We start from the raw sequence: 16,661 nt of genomic DNA on the forward strand, positions 1-16,661 counted from the left end.
TATTAAATAAACTGACAGAAAAGAAAATGCATTTCTCAATAGCTGGGAGACAGTATAAAGTGGCTTGGTTCCACATGTGTGTCAATCCACCAAGCCTCACTTAGGTATAGCCCTTAGACCTCGGAGTACTGCCAGGGGGTCCCTGGGTTCCCTGGCACCACATGGCACAAGGAATATCACATTTCTTTTTTTTTAACCTTCCTTCAGTAAAATTAAAAAAAAAAAGTTCTGTACACACAAAAGCAATGCTTAGGGCTTATTCATTGTTCTGTGCTCAAGAATGACCCTGGTGGTACTCAGGGCACCATATGTGTGCTGGTGATTTGAACCAGGGGTCCAGCTAACACAGCCATAGGCAACACAAGTGCCTTACCTCCTGTATCATGTTTCTCTCCCATACCTCATTCTCAAGGAGAGACATTAACCAAAAATTGGTTGGTTGACCAAAAATCTCAGGGAGTGGCCCTTAAGAGTTCTGAACATCACTTGGGTCCCCAAATAAAAAGGAAAAACATTTATTTTTCTGCCAACATAATGACTAAGTACATACACAAAATAGAGGTATTTGTACAACACCGAATCAAATCCAATATATTAATATGCTTAACAACTTACCCACAGTATACCAACTAGCATCTGTCAACTTGCTGATGATAGCTTCCTGAAAAGATCCATCAGATGTCCTTGTTTCAACAATAGCTCCAACCTGAAATACAAAATAAAGATTTCATTACCTTAATTTAAATAAACCAAGTCACCTTTAGCAATGCTACCACCTAAGTAAGCTTTCATATAAGAATTTGGGGGCAAAAAGGCCAGAACAATAGTACAGAAGGTAGGTCACTTTTGCCTTGAATGCGTCTGACCAGGGTTTGATCTGAAACCTCCCATATGGTTCCCTGAGTACCAGGAAGAGTACTGAGCGCAGAGCCAGGAGTAACCACTGAGCATCTCTGGGTGTGAACCAAAAAGACAAAAAAAAAAAAAAATTAGGCCAGAGTGATAGATAGCACTTGCCTGGCACTCGGCTGGTCTGAGTTCAATCCCTGTCACCAAATATGGTCCCTGAGCTCTGCCAGGAGTGATCCCTCAGCATGCAGCCAAAAGTAAACCCGCAGCACAACTGGGGGCAGCTCAAAAAGGAAAAAAGAAAAAAAAACCCAAAAATTTTATAAAGTATTTTGTATTCTGAAAATTATGACACAGGAAGAGAAAATAATTTGCAGAGTTCAGTCCCTTTTTCTATGTTTGTTTTGGGACTAAACCCTATAGTGTTCAGGGTTTACTCCCAGCTCTGTACGTGGCTCTAGACCATATGGAATGTCCAGAACAGAATCTAGGTAGAACACATGCAAGGCTAGCACCCTACCTGCTCCAGCCCCAAGAGACCTTAAGAGTGTCTTATGTCTTACTTTTGGGTTTTTTTTTAAATTATATCAGATACTTATCATCGCTTTGGTTCCTTATTTATATTTTAACTGCCTTCCAAAAATTATGAAATATTTTAGCAAATTTTGCTTGAATTTTCTTTGTAGAAATACTGAGTACTGGATTTAGAATGTATATTAAAGAAACTTTTAATTTTAATTTATTTTCTGTTTTGGGGGGTTTTGGAGGGTCACACTTAGTGGTATTCAGGTACTCCTGGCTCTGCACTCAGACGACCATAAGGGATGCCAGGCATTGAACCCAGTCAGCCCTACCCACTATACTATTGCTCAGCTCCAAAGAAACTTTTTAGATAAATTTCACCTGCAGAGGACAGGCAAGTTGACCGTCTCTCATCTTCACAGCATTCTATATTAGATATTAACCGAAGAGGTAATTTGACATAATAAAATTTTATTATATGAATGAACAAAAACAAATGGAAACACATTTTTCATTAAACTGAATTATGAACCCAACATAATTTACTTGGTAAATGAGAACAATAAAAAATTCAAACTAAGATACTAGTATGTAACTTTAACTTGTCAAGCTATAAACATCTTTGGAAATAATGAAAAAAGTGAGATACTCAAAAATTCAAAGCATAAAGTATGCAAAATAAATTTAGCCACATTTAGCATTCTTAAACTAGGAACATTATCATTTACTCTATCTACAATCTTAGTTATATTTTTCCTAATTAGTATTCTTACACAATTTTAATTGTGTACATATAAGTGTAAAATTTTCATGAGCTACTATGAATGATTTGTCATTTTATACTTTAAGCTATAAAACATACGTACTCTCAAGGGACCCTTTACTTGGTCATCTTGCACCAATTGTGTTGTATTATCCTGTTTCAGGAGTACCTGAAAGACAATTTTGCATAATAATTCTGTTGCTTTTAATACAATACATACATATACTGGTAACTCTATAACAATAATGTCATGCTTGCTTATAGCCATGTTATTACATTGTCTTGTATTTGTATTTATTTTCTCATTAACTTTGAGCTCTTTGAGGACTAGGGTCCTGCATAATCACTATATTCCCTACAGATAGCAAGAATGCAGATTACATGCATTTAGTTTGCTTAACTGAAGAAAATTTATAATCTGTAATAACCGTAAAAGCTTAAATCTGCCTTCATCGCTTTTCATCAAGCCATAAACAGTTCTGTCCCCAAGTATATAAAGCATCCAACTTAATTGTTTATATACAAAGTGAAAAATTAAAACCAGGTCAGGAGAGACAGATTAAGCTGGAGAGCATATGCCTGGCATACACAATGCTGAGTCCAATCCCAAGTACAGCATGGTTCAACTAGCAGTGCTGGGTGGGTACAGGCCTAGTGGCCCATGAATACTAAACTGTCAAGCGTATTGCTGGGAGTGGCCCCTATGAAAAATCGAAATTTGAATTCTTTTGGTCCTTTATAACTTTAATCATGATTCAGTTCTACTAAGTGATTCTCCCAAATGTACAGGGGAATCATTCAAACAGAGGAAGTACCCAAATAAAAAAATTCAAATTCTAGATATAATGTACATATGATAAAAACTTCCTCAACAATCACTGTATTTAAGTCAGATACACAAAATAATTACTATACTAACAAAAACGTTTAAATTCTCAAACAATTTCAAACATTTAGAGGTCAAATGCAGTATAGCTTCCATAATAAATAAAGGGCTATATGAAATAAAATAATTAATGTAAAAGGACATCCTAATAATATAATAAATAAGTAGCAAACAGAATGAAGCACAACAGAACAGAAAATCAGGATAAATAGGAAAACAGAATAAAAAAAGTTTTAAGACAAAATGAAATTTAAATGGAAATTTTATAACAATGATATCCAAGTCTATTTACCACACAAATCACACTCATCTAGTTCAATCATTTTCAAACTTCAACAAGCATCAGCAACACTCATATTGTTAAATCTGAAATACTACTGTTCCCCAGGTTTCTGATTCAATACATCTGGGGTGGGAACTTGAGAATTTGCATCATAAACAAAGTTCCAGGGAAGGCTGATGTTTTGGATTCACATTTTCAGAATCACTGGTCTGGTTCATTACTTTTTTTGACTTTTTTTCAGTGTCCACTATGAATCAATCCCTACTCCACGTAGGAAATCAAATAAGTCAAACATTTCCTCAGTTCATGGGTGCTTAATTCTTGTAGAAAAAGATCTGATATGTGACTAGAAAGCAAATTGCAAAACTGCAGGTTCAAGATAATCCATCAGGGACTGGAGTGATTGTACAGCCAGTAGGGGTTAGCTCTGCAGGCAGCTGACCAAGTTTAAATCTCTAGCACCCAATATGGTCCCCCAAGCACTGCCAGGAGTAAGTCCTGAGTACAGAGCCAGGAGTGACCCCTGAGTATCACTGGTGTAGCACCCCCTCAAAAAAAAATAATCCAGTAAAAATAACAACATTATGAAATACATAATCTGGTTTACCACATCTAATCTCTCTGTAGTAATGTTCAATAGGACTTTCCTAAACTTTATTAGATAGCTCTACAGTCATAAAATGTTTATAATAAGCATGGATTTGCCTTAGTAATATGTAGGTAACCGTGATTATTTATAAACTTTATACAAAAAATTAACTAAAACAGGAAATTAACTAAAACACAAAATGTTAACAGTATTTCTGAGAAGTAAGCTAAGATGTACTAACCCTTTTTTATATTTTCTATATTTCCAAAATTATACAGAAATAATATGCTCACTTTTTTCCACCACAGAAACATCTTTAAAATGAAAATATACTTCCCACTGTAGTTTTTCCTCAGTTGCTTGTTAAGTCTAAGTAAACATGCTATCTTAAGCAGGAAAGACCCAAATGGTAAGAAGCATGAGCACAGAGCACAATATTTTTAAAAATCATTTTGAAATAATTTCTGATTTTTATTTTTCAAATGGAGGGGGCACAGTGCCAGGGACCAAATGCAGGGCCTTATACATGCATATATGTGTCCCACCGTTAAGATAAAATCTTCAGCATGTTGCCAACTATTAGTATATTTTTAGTCTAGCTTTATAGATAACTGTACGTTTGACTAGTGTTGAGTCAAAAATAATGAGTCAATACATAAAATGATAATTTAAATGTCACCCTCCCCACCTTTCTTCAATGCAGAGTTAATAAAGCTAAAAAGTTAAAACAAGCTGTATTTAAAGGAACAAAAAAAAAAAACCTTACCTTTACTTTTACCAGTCTTTTCACAGTCTTAATTTTTGCCTCACAGAAGGCACCTCGGTACTTGGCACTGACATCAGTTCCCACTGTCAGGTAGGCAGGCTCATCCGCCGCCTGATTTAAAAAACAAAATATAAATGTCACTACTAATTCTCCTTACTCCAATCTTGTCTCTTTGAAAGTTTCTGTATTTAAAGTAATAAAAACACTCAAATTATCCTCATGTTCAAATCATAACTTTAAAAAATACTACTAATACAAATATGCTTTATCCTCTATTGAGTTGGTTATAATTCTTTTTTATGCTAGTATCTGTTAACATGAAACATTTTGAGCTGTACCTAAAAGTATACATAAGGAAATATAATGTTTCTTTTTATGTAAAATGTTTCAACAGTTTTACACTTTAAAGGAATGAAAAATTAGGACCAGGATTTGATCCCCAGCATTCCCTATGGTCCATCAAGCCCCACCAGGGGTGATCCCTTAGTACAGAGCCAAGAGTAAGCCCTGAGCACCACCAGGTGTGGCCCAAAAAAACAAAAATGACAAAAAAAAAAAAAAGAAAAAAATTAGAAAAAAATTTAATGTGTCTCATATTAAAAAAATATTAAAAATACCTATTTAAATGATTATTAATATACGTTCAAAGTATCTTTTGGACACAGGGTTAATTAAACAAATCAGAAATAAAACTATTCCTTTTAATAAGAAGAGCATTATCACTGGCTAAAGCTTCACTTTAAAGGTTCAAATCTAAATTCAGCTGTTACATAACAGAGATGTGAAGGGATTCAAACCTGTATCTAATTTACCAGACCAGTCTCTGTGATAATAATTGTATTAAGATTTAATAAGAATCATCATCAATTTAGTTGTATACTAAGTTCCTCCTCACACGGGAAATTCCTTTTCCTTTCTCTTCTACTTTCCAATGGGGAAAAGAAACATCATCAAGCTCTTATAAACAGTCATGATCATAATGATAAATTGAAAGATGAAAGAAATTTTATTCTGCCGTTCATTTTAATCTTGACAGTAATAGAATGATAGCTCTCTTAATGTTTTGTCAAAAGTTAGGTAAATTCACAAATCACTTAGCATTGGTAACTGCAAAGATAATCATTTAGATACACCTTACACAGAAATGCTTTTTTATTCTCCAATAATTTTTCCCAAGTAATACTGGAAGTGTGTCATACTTCATTAAGATAGGAAAGCAAGAGAAAATTTGGGAAATTCCTTTACTTCCGAGTTTAATATTTTGTAAATAAGTAACTAATAAATTAGAAATAAAGGCACTTTAAAGCTTAGTATATCACAAAACATGCAGATTGGAGAACAGTTTAGGATTACTTTTGGCAAGTATCTGACCTGAATACTCCATTCTATACATAAATACATCACATACACGGATGCTTGCAACATTGGTCTGTCTTCAGAAACATACAGTCTAATGTTGGCTCCGCTACATATTTCTTAAATAGTTACTGTAACAACTGAACTATAACAAAGTATACTTAATTGTAGTTCTTGAAATATTTTAGCCATAGAATTTTACTTTATCCCCCACAAGAAAGATTATCTTCTTGACCCAATCCACTCTCTGCTTTTAAAAAAAAATCAAATTAAATTAAAATTAAAAAATTGGCACGGGCACTTGAGAAGGGAAAAAAAAAAATCAAAAAAATCCCCCAAAGAACCGGAGCAGGACAAAAGCTTTAACTTCTGCAAAGCTTGCTGCCAACACAGGAAGTGTTTAAAAATACTAGCCCAATGGACAACAATGGAAAGGCTGCACCAGCCTTTCCCAAGTGCTAACAAGCTTCAGAGAGGAGCCGAACTGCCTTGTGTTTAGACACAATGATCATTTCTTGCCCATTCAACACGTTCTTATTTTCGGGGAGAAGAGGAGGGGAAAAAAAAAAAAAAGCTTCTCAGCGCAGGCATGAATTTTTCGAGGGGGTGGGGAGAATGACATTCCACAGCACCAGCCTCATGACAGGCAGTGTCCGGGACACGAGGTTCCCGATCGGCGCTGACTCCACTTACCTTCATTTTCCCCGGCGATCTGTGGGGGTCCAGCTCAGCGAGCTATCTCGGCCACCTTCTCCGTCGCTACAGCCGGGGAGAGACAGGCGAGAGAATCAGCCCACGGAGGGGAAGCGACCCGGTTCCAGAAAGTAAACAAACGCGGCGGGGCGGGGGGCAGAACCTGCACCGGGCCGGGGTGAAGATCTTCCCCCCCCCCCGCACCCGGAGGGGAGGGCAGCAAGGACGCGGGAGCCAGCCGGGCGGGCAGCGGGAACCCCACCGGCGCCAAAGGGCAAACCTACCCGTTCCGCCCCGGAGTTCGCCGGCGGCCCACCGCGCCCCCACCTCCTCCGCCACTTTGACCCGGAACGCTCAACTCCGCGCCCCGGGGACCACCGCGGCGGGCTGCGAGCTGGGCGCCTCGGGCGACTCAGCGGGGTCCCCCACCGGCACGCGGGCGCCCCCCGGATCCCCTCACTCCGGCCCGCGCCCCGCCTCCGCCGCTCGGCCCCCTCGGCCCGCCCCGGGCCCGCGGTGGCGGCAGCGGAGTGTCACGGCGCCATTGCTCTCCTTCCCCCGCTCTGCACCATGTCAAGAGGGAGAAGCGCTTCTTTCACCCGAGGGGGCAGGGGCCGCGGCCTGGAGCGGGGAAAGAGGCGCCCGAGTGCCGGGAGACCCGCGAAGGGAAGGGGACTGGAGGGAGGGGGGGGGGGGCGGAGAGGAGGAGGGGAGGTGGCCCGGACAGGGTGTGGGAGGGGAGGGGAGCCGCGCAGCGGCAGCCGCCGCCTCCTCCCTGCGCCCGCCTCAACTTTTTGTACAGCCCAGAAGAGGTACCAGCCTCCAATCTCCCGGGCACTGCCACCGACTCCAACACGCGAGGACGCGGCGCGAAGTTGGGGGCCGGCTCCCCAAAGCAGCCCGCTCTACACTGCACGGAAGCAAACTTAGCGGCGCGACCAGCCCCACAGCCATTTTCCCGGGAACCCGGGGAAGTGGCCGAGGAGGCGGCTGCGGCGGCGGCGGTTCTTGCAGTTGCTGCCGCAGCTCCGCCACTTGCTCCAACCCCTGCGCTCGCCGCACCACTTGTCCAGCACCCCCTTCCCCACCTCCAAAGCTTCCAACTGCACTGGGACCCCACAGCAGCACCAGCTGCTACTCCCGCTACGTGCATTCACTTAACCTCCGTCTCCCATCTGCCCACCTACCAAAACTGCGGGCGAAGTGTGCGCTGTCAGCTCTCAGGTGCTCTGCCCCACGGACCCCCGGGGGCCCCCGCCTGGGCAGCACCACTCCTGGCCGCGGAGGCAGTTCCTGCGCCCGGTTCCCCACTCACCCGATTTACTGCCACAATCCACCAAATAACAAGCTGTTGAGCAGACTCGCTTCTACACGAACTCCCATTGGCTACTCATGACGCCGAAGAGTTTCGGATTGGAGTTTGCTACCTGCCGTCCTCATTGGATGTAGCTCTGAAACTCCACGGATTGGTGCGAAAAACAGCAGGTAGGACATCTCCCACTTATGATTGGCTGCCTCCGGAGGCTCCCATTACTGGAGAATTAGGTATTGAGTAAGCATGTCCCGAGGACTGATTGGTAGAGGAGACTCCGGATGTGCTTGACTAAGCACCGATTGGTCCATTGAAGGGTCAGGAAGAGCAATTCGGCACGAGGATTGGCGGCGGGGTGTCCCATGGAAACCGAACCGGGAGCTGCGGCCAGGAGTTACACGGGGGCGGGGCAGGGTCTTTGCAAGGCGCCTGCGCTAAAGCGGCTTCTCGGCGCCATTTTGTCTGGGCAGCGGCGGCCGTAGCTCTATCGCCTTTTAGGCTTCTGGCGCGGCGAGAGCGCCGTGTTTCCGCCGTGAGTTGGGTGCGGCGCGACCGCCGTCCGCCGCACGGTCCAGGACACCACCCGGTGATGGTCGCTGGGGTCGGGGCCCCGTCCCGCAGGTCAGTTGGGAGCTCCGGTGGTCCGACCGACTGGGGGATGGCGCAGCTCTAGCGGCACCGGCACCGGAAGTGGAGGGGCCGCCCGGCAGCCATGGCTCAGTGAGTTCTCCTGGCGGCGGGGTGGGGAGTTGGAGGGCGGGATGAAAAGGGGGTGAGGCTTCCTCTCCCGCCCAGATTAGACGCGGCGGGGACGCTCAGCTCGCTTTTCCCGGGTCGATCTTTGGGGAGCCGGTCCTGGAGGGGTGGAAGATTTGAGGTTTTGGGTTTTTTTTTTCTTTTTTTTTCCCCCCTCCTCCGGCTGTGTCCTGCTCCTCTCCGAACGGGTCTTCGCTTCCTCTTGCCAAGTGTGTTTGGGAAACTGCTTGTGGTCGTCTCTCGCCCAGTGCCCCGGACGGCGGGGGCCACGGTTCTGGGACCCGTCCTGCGTGAGGAGAGCTGGGTCCGCGTGCTCCTCACGCGGTGCGGGGCAGGGTTTCCCCCTGCGGAAAGACTCGCCAACGGGTCCGCTCGCTGCTGCCCTCCGACCTTGGACCCGGGCGGCTTGTGCCACCCTTCGAGGAAGTGGGCGATGGTTTTTGCAGGGACTTAGTTCATACATACTTGTGAGGTCAAAGGATTCCCCGCGTAGAATTTTTTTTTTTTATATTTTGGGTAGGGCAGCCAACCCCAACCATCGCACTTATTCGAGTCGCAGAACCTTGGTGTTTTGTTAAAATAAAAAAAGAATAGTCATTGAAGTTGTGGAGAAGGGGTATTGACAAATTTTCATTTTAAAAAAATATATAAAACTTAAATATCGTCGGTAACCCATTTGGACTAAAATTTGCTCAAGATGAGGACATCTAAACAGACATCAGACTTGGGATTCCTAGGGATATTATTTTCTTGAAGGGACCGGTAAAGAAGGTAAAATAAAATGTTGGCTTTTGTTTTATATGCGGCACCGAGACACACTGATCCGAAGAGATGCCTAAAATCGCCTTCTAGTACTCAATTGATGTATTGATGGACTTTTAGATTAGGGAGTAGTTGAGTGTGGTTTATTTTCTTTAAAAAAAAATGGGGGTGCAGTTCTGAAGAGAACATTTCAGATGAATAATCGAAAAGATTACTTAGATGAGTTTTACTGTGCTCAAAAATCCTAAGGTTTTTGATACCCCTCTCCTCAACGCAGGATGGGTCGGAGAACCGTGCCCTCTCCCATCTTAATTCAAGGAGGCGCCCACATCCCATGGCACTGGACAGGACACTACGACAAATTTCCGAAACACACTTCCCAAGAGAGACCACATTGAAAGGTCCTTATTTATGCTCCCAGTGCTGTGGACTGCTACAAGAGAACCAGAAGGAAAAATGATAATTTGCTTGTGCAAGGTTAATTTTAAATGAGTTTACTGATATTTAGAATTAAATCTTAAAATTAGGACATCCTTGGGAACGAAAAGTAGCCGCTTGCTTTACAATCATTTTGATTCAGGTTTGATCCTTGGCAACCAATCGTGTCCTCTGAGCACCTCCAGGAGTGATTACTGAGTGCAGAGCCAGGAGTAACCCCTGAGCATCATCGAAGGAAAAACAGCCCAGCCCCCCCACCACCACCACCAAAAAAAAGACCAATTAGGACATCGCTGCTGATTTTTTTGTAGTTTGTATGGTTTCCATTTCTGGATTTTTAATAATAGTTTCATGGGGTTTTTTTATTTATAAGTTTGCCCTATAAAAAAGATGCTGCTCATAAAAATTTAGAAGTGAAGCAGCTTTTTTCAAAGAAAATTATCAAATAGTGTAATATGCTAAAAAACTTAAAGTTACTGCTTTTAATTAATTCCACTGCCCAGCTTTAAGTTGTTACTACCTGATCCAAATAGTATCAGTGGGTATTTGAAATTTTCTAAGAAGCCAAAATAAATAAAAATCCTCTTAATTGGAGTTCTTATGGAGACCCCTCCCATAACCTAGGAGCTTCCCTCCTGCCTTTCAGTCTTCTCTGAACAAAAAAAAAATTTTTTTTTTTCTTTTTGGGTCACACCCAGCGATGCACAGGGATTACTTCTGGCTCTGCACTCAGGAATTACCCCTGGCGGTGCTCAGGGGACCATATGGGATGCTGGAAATTGAACCCAGGTCGGCTGCGTGCAAGGCAAACGCCCTGCCCGCTGTGCTATTGCTCCAGCCCCCCAAATTTTTTTTTAAAATAAATCTCTTCTCCTGGGGCCAGTGCAGAGGTACAGAAGGTAGGGTTTTTATGCCTTGGAGCAGCCAACCCAAGCTTGGTCCCCTTGCATTCCATATGTTTCCCCAGCACCACCAGAAATAATTTCTGCATGCAGAGCCAGGAGTAACCCCTGAGCATGGAAGTTCTATCCATAGCCCCAAATAAACAAAATTATGTTATTCCATCCACCAAAATGCAGTTGCAGTACAACTATTTCTCTTTCTCACAGGGTTTTACAAAATAGAAATTCTACTTCTACTGTTGCCCCTTATATTCTTTATGTAAAACATTGGGGACACGGGAAATACTTTGTTCACGAAGCATTTTTCATAACTGCAGTGTCCTTAAGGACAGTGCTGCTTAAATTTTTTTTTCATTCACAACCCCTTTTTATTTGAGAAATTGTTTTGCAAATCCAGGTATGTAACTATATAAGAAAGGCATATAGACTATAAATTTATTTTAAAACATTTTTCTGTAACAGTAGTGTATCAGTGAATATAACTGCATCTTTTCCTAATGATTTTGCAAAAAAAACACTTAAGTGGCTAAACACCTATACATCTCTGTCTTCCTTCATATTCCTGATTATTTTTTCTTTACTGATTATTTGAAATACCCATAAAGTGAAATCCTTGAATAATTGTCCATCAGAAGGCATTGCTATTGCTGCACTTAATTTTTTTTTATTGTCATCTTTTAATTCTCCCGGGTCCCCCCAAATGTTGTGGGTATTTTCGTAGCAGAATTTTTTTCTCCTGGGTCTCTATTCAAGCATAATTATTTAGCTTAAGATGTGATGTTTTATAGCGTAGTACCTTGCATGTCTGAGAAACCCTACATTTACTCCCCAGCACCACAAACAGTCATCACAGTCTTTAATACATATGATAAAATTTGAGAATTTTTGTGAACCTCATGATATTTAAAATTTTTATTCTAGAATAGTTAAGCATTTGTTAGGTGAAACACTTTGCTACACAAAAGTGACATTTAGAGGACACTAAGAACAAATGTTATTTTTATGAGACAAGTGTTTGTTTTATGGCAAAGATGAGTTGAGTTTAATTACTTTATGTTTCTATATAGCCTTCCTTACAGTTTTCTAGCGTGTGTTTTCCCTTGGTGCTTTTCTGTTCTCACAGTACCCTTCTCTCTCATCTCTCTCGTTTGATTTTTCCTGAATTTGCAACTCTGCTCCCAAATAACCTCCAGTTGTAGTTCCACTCGCTGTTAGTTTCCCTACCTGATAGATGATAGTTGCTTTGTAAATATTTCATTTGAATCTATGTGTATGCTTGTATATAAAATTATGTGAAGTAATTTATTTATTGTAACAGTGACTCCCAAGAATTCATATTTCACAGACATTGTCTGAACCATTGTATTTTTTAATGGTCAAAAAATCCGCTTTAGTACAGAATTGATTTGCATTGCTAATACAATGTAGATTTATAAAACCTGTTCAAGATTTATTCCCCCATCTCCTAAGGATTTTACACCTTAATGCAATTGTAGGTGTTTAGTAAGCGGTTACAAGACTATTAAGTGTAAATGAAAGAAAATTAGTTATGATGAGTGCCTTTATGGCCAAATAAATGATGTAAATTTCTCTACAAAAGTTTTAAATTCTTAATTTTGTTTCTATATGGAAAAATATTGGGGGGCCACACTGGTAATGTTTGGGTTTACTCCTAGCCCTGTGCTCAGGAATCACTCCTGGTAGTGTTCAGGGGACCATGCATGTAGGGTTGAAATCAGGTCAGTGGTATGCAAGGCTGACACATTAACCCCTATAATGTATATCTAGTTCTGGAGAAATTACTTGTCATAAAAGTGTTTATAGCTAAAGTTTTGTCATAATTAAATTATATTTGAAAGTATGTGTTAAGAATGTGTGGTCTATAGTATAGTCAAAATTAAAAGAAATCTTTGTCTTCTAGAATAAGCCTTCGTGGAAAAACAATGAAGCACGCTGTTCCAGTTTTTAAAAGCCTTGATATGCTTCCCACTGAGAAAGAATTCTGATTTTGGTATGAAATTTTACTTACCTATTCTCTAACCAGGGTTGATAATATATTTTATATGTGTATGATGTGTGTGCGTGCGTGCACGTGTCTTTTGGGAAATGGTAGAATTTGTTTTACTCTGCAGTTATTCTTATAAATCATTTGCATGTTGAGAACGTTGCTGTGTTCAGCGGAGCTGCTTTTCTAAGAGTAATTTCATTAGGTTTGTTTTTGAAAGTTACATAATTTATTTGTAACCAAAGCAACCTTTCCAATCTCTTTTTTTTCCCCTATTAGATGTCACTGCTGATTTTATAGCCATGCGAAGTCACAGGTTTTATATTTCTTTCATACATAATTCAACCTAGAATGACAGCATGTCTTAAGATTTGGGTTCAAGGTGATCTAGTTACACGGTGGCATTCCTACATGTTAATATAAGTTCAGATTGCGTACTGTTGATAAAAGGGAGTATATAGGGCCAGTCGTAGCTCAGTAGTGGAGCAGTTGCCTTGCATTGCTTCTGGGCTTGATCCCTGCCACCACAAATTTGAAACAAGAAAAACTTTAAAAAGGAAAACATGAGAGTACGTGGATGTTTCACTTACTACCAAAAATTAAATTTAGCTAACTTTTTAAAGACATAAATCAGAGTTTGTTAGAGTTATCAAAGCACAATACACGATCACATCTAATTTCTTAAAAACATGATTTGATAATGCAGAACAGAAAAAAATTTAGCCATCATTGAAGGCTTTTCAAGGATAGTGAGGTATGTAATGTGTAAAATTAGAAGAAAGGAAGGTGTTCTAATTGGATGTAAGGTTGTGAGCAAGAATGCAATTATATAAAGAAAGCTGCTATGTTTGGGACAGTGAATAACCGGTTTGGAGAGGATGACTGACGAGGGATTACATTAGGAAAATTGAGTGGGACTCAACTGTGCTAGGATTAGCTGTGCATCAGAATTACATGGGCTGGAATTGCTGGAAGGCTGGGGTGTAAGCAGAAAATGCAGATTGTTTTTCTTTTTTACTTTCAAATTTTACAAATCATAAAAATTAGGGCTGGGACTGTAGATCAACTGTAGAGCACTTGCCTCATGTAAGGACTGGGATTTTGTCCCCAGCACTGCAGAAAATCAAGTGTTTTCAATTTCCTTCTTCCTTGTCTGTATACTTGATTTTTTTTCCCCTTTAATAAGTAGGGTTTTTTTTTTTTCCTTTAACATTGTGAAAACAGACCATGACTGCTGGGGTCTTTTTTTTGGGGGGGGGTAGTAGTAGTTTTTGTTTTTGTTTGGTTTTTGTGGGCAACACCGATTGAAGCTACAAGGTTATCCTGACCCTGTATTCAGCACTGACCCCAGGCAGTGCTATGGAACCATATAGTATCTCACCTCCTGTACTCCATCCGGCACATCTTCATAACTTTAATGTATAAAATTATTCTAACTTTTTATCTTTCACTTCATTTTTCTTTCGACAATGTAAGTTGTGTAGTTCTTTAATTTTGTGAGGTGCATATATGCATACAGTATTTTTATGCCTTTGAACTGTCCTTTTAAGATTGATTTGAGAGGTTATTGTAGACCAGGGATGTGACTCAGTGGTGAAGTGCTTGCCTGGCAGTCATAAAACCTGAGTTGTGTCCCAGGAACCATTAAAAAAAAAAAAAAGGTCGTTGCATGAACATTTTTATGACTTGTGAGCTACTGCTATGTTGTCTTCAGAATTTTATATTGTCACACTCCCTGTGATTTTAACTACCAGCATTGGGTAGTTTATAATCATTTTTCACTGAATTAGTGCAAAATGATGTTCAGTAGTAATTTGCAGATTTTATTTTCCTTGTAGATTTTCTTTTTTTGGTCACAACTGCAATGCTCCAGGCTTACTACTGGGCTTACTACTGGTGGTGTGTTCAGGAATCACCCCTGCTAGGTTCAAATTTCTCGATGAGAGGAGAGGAATTGAACATTAGTCAACCATGTGTGAGGCCTTACTCCCTCCAGCCCTGTCCAAGGTGTTTTAGTAGAGATGGGGTATGAAATGTTACATAGGAGTTGAAGAAGGGAATTTATTAAGATACTGTTGCAGAGCTGTCTAGTTCTTGAAAGTACAGCCTGGAGAGAGGATGAAATACAGGGTAAGAAAAGCTGATAAAAGAGAGTCTGGGGTGTATGATCTCTTAATTGATTACAAAGGTAAAGAAAGAGAAACATAAAATTTTAAAGGGTATAGATCCCGCTGTTAAAACTAACTTGGAAAATCAAGAAGCACTGGTTGGTAAAGAGGAGTAAATCATCTGTAAACATACTAATTAGAGCTTGAGTTGGATCCCTGACATTGCAAGATCTCTTTCCCTTACTCTAGCATTGCTGGGTGTAGCCCTAGTGTCCCTGAGCACTGTACCTAAACTGCCAGGCCCTAATTGCGTGTCAGAGCATGGCAGGGAGTGGCTTCAGGCCATCTCACCCCCACTCTTGAGCACTGCCAGGAGTGGCCTCTATATAAAAAAAAACTAATAAATGCCACGTTCCATTCTGGAGTTCCTGCATCCCAGCTTGAGGTGCATACTTTCTCTACTTTATAGGTCTCACTTCTCTTGCCTCTCCCATACTTCCTTAATAAAATTATTTTACTTCAAAACAATAAGAAATAATTAGAGCTTAATGTTTAGTAAGTATCGTGTGTGTGTGTGTGTGTGTGTGTGTGTGTGTGTGTGTAAGAGAGACCTATAAATCCCTAATTGGAACAAGACAAACTGTTACACTGTTTTCTTCATTTCTATAATTTCATTTCTTCCTCTGGACGTTGGTGGTTTTTAAATAGTGAATTATTTATTTATGCTAATTTTATCATTATTGGGTGGCCCACACAAGCAGTGCTCAGGACTTACTAGCCCCCAAAATAAAAACAAGAAAAGAGAAAGAGCATAATGTAACCTGGGTCTATTGTCTTTCTCCTCCACTCCTCCTCCACCCCACCCTCCATCCCCCATCCCTCACATACACCTCTCCTCTCTTCTTAGGGCAAAGCTTGTTTTTTGGAGTGAGAGAATAGTACAAGGGTTAAGGCACAGGCCTTTCATGCACCAGTTCAATCCCTGGTACCGCATGTTCTTGGTGTTCCCCAGCTCCACAGTACTTGAGTATCACAGCATCCTTGCACCCTGGCAGTAACAGTCCAACACAGTTGACCAAGAATTTCTGGGAGTGAGTCCCAGACTCCTTTAGCGTCACTTGAGACAACCGCCCCCCTTCCATAAAAGAGAGTTTTAAATTAGGGATAAGTGATAATAAGGACGAGGGCAATAGTACAGCAGGTAGGGCATTGCTTTGCACACGGCCAACCCGGATTCAATCTCCAGCATTTCATATTGTCCCCTAGGAGCACCTCCAGGAGTTATTCCTGAGTGCACAACCAGGAGTAAGCTCTGAGTATTGCCAGGTATGGCCCAAAAAACCTGGAAAAAAGGAAAGAATGAAATGATAAAAAGGTTTTTCTTACTGACTGGGCTTTTTAAATAAGGGCTTCCGTTGTACTGAGGGGCCACTCCTAAAGGTGTGGGTCTGACAGGCACAGGCATGCCAACAGTAGCATATTGCAATAAACAGCTACTGATGGCGGTGGTGGTGGGGGTCTCCTGGGGCCACACCTGACAGAGCTGGTGGAGAGGATGCATGCCCTGAGGAAGACAAAGCCTGTGTTCCACCCCTTTTAAGTTATCTCTGCTGCCTGTGGTTTGACTTTCTGGTGTTTTTATAAAGCCTGATATTTAGGATATATGAGTTT

General features: G+C 41.2%; 1 protein-coding gene across 3 annotated transcripts in view; it reads right to left on the reverse strand.

The window, feature by feature from the left end:
- Nucleotides 1-8,041, reverse strand: part of ARID4A (AT-rich interaction domain 4A) — a 69,400-nt gene extending 61,359 nt beyond the window's left edge. Inside the window, exons 1-5 of one of the 3 annotated variants that reach the window (XM_056133329.1) lie at nucleotides 8,023-8,041; nucleotides 6,708-6,773; nucleotides 4,659-4,769; nucleotides 2,238-2,303; nucleotides 616-706 (exon numbers count right to left, since the gene is read on the reverse strand). In XM_056133329.1, the coding sequence (XP_055989304.1) occupies nucleotides 616-706; nucleotides 2,238-2,303; nucleotides 4,659-4,769; nucleotides 6,708-6,713 (274 nt within the window). In that variant the 5' untranslated portion in view covers nucleotides 6,714-6,773; nucleotides 8,023-8,041. Of the gene's footprint in view, nucleotides 1-615; nucleotides 707-2,237; nucleotides 2,304-4,658; nucleotides 4,770-6,707; nucleotides 6,775-6,991; nucleotides 7,127-7,896; nucleotides 7,971-8,022 lie in introns of those variants that run through there. The other 2 variants (XM_056133327.1, XM_056133328.1) reach the window with 2 other exon arrangements.
- Between the last annotated feature and the right edge of the window lie 8,620 nt (nucleotides 8,042-16,661).

This window comes from Sorex fumeus, unplaced genomic scaffold (assembly GCF_029834395.1).
Source record: "Sorex fumeus unplaced genomic scaffold, SorFum_2.1 ptg000098l, whole genome shotgun sequence".
Lineage (NCBI taxonomy): Eukaryota > Metazoa > Chordata > Mammalia > Eulipotyphla > Soricidae > Sorex > Sorex fumeus.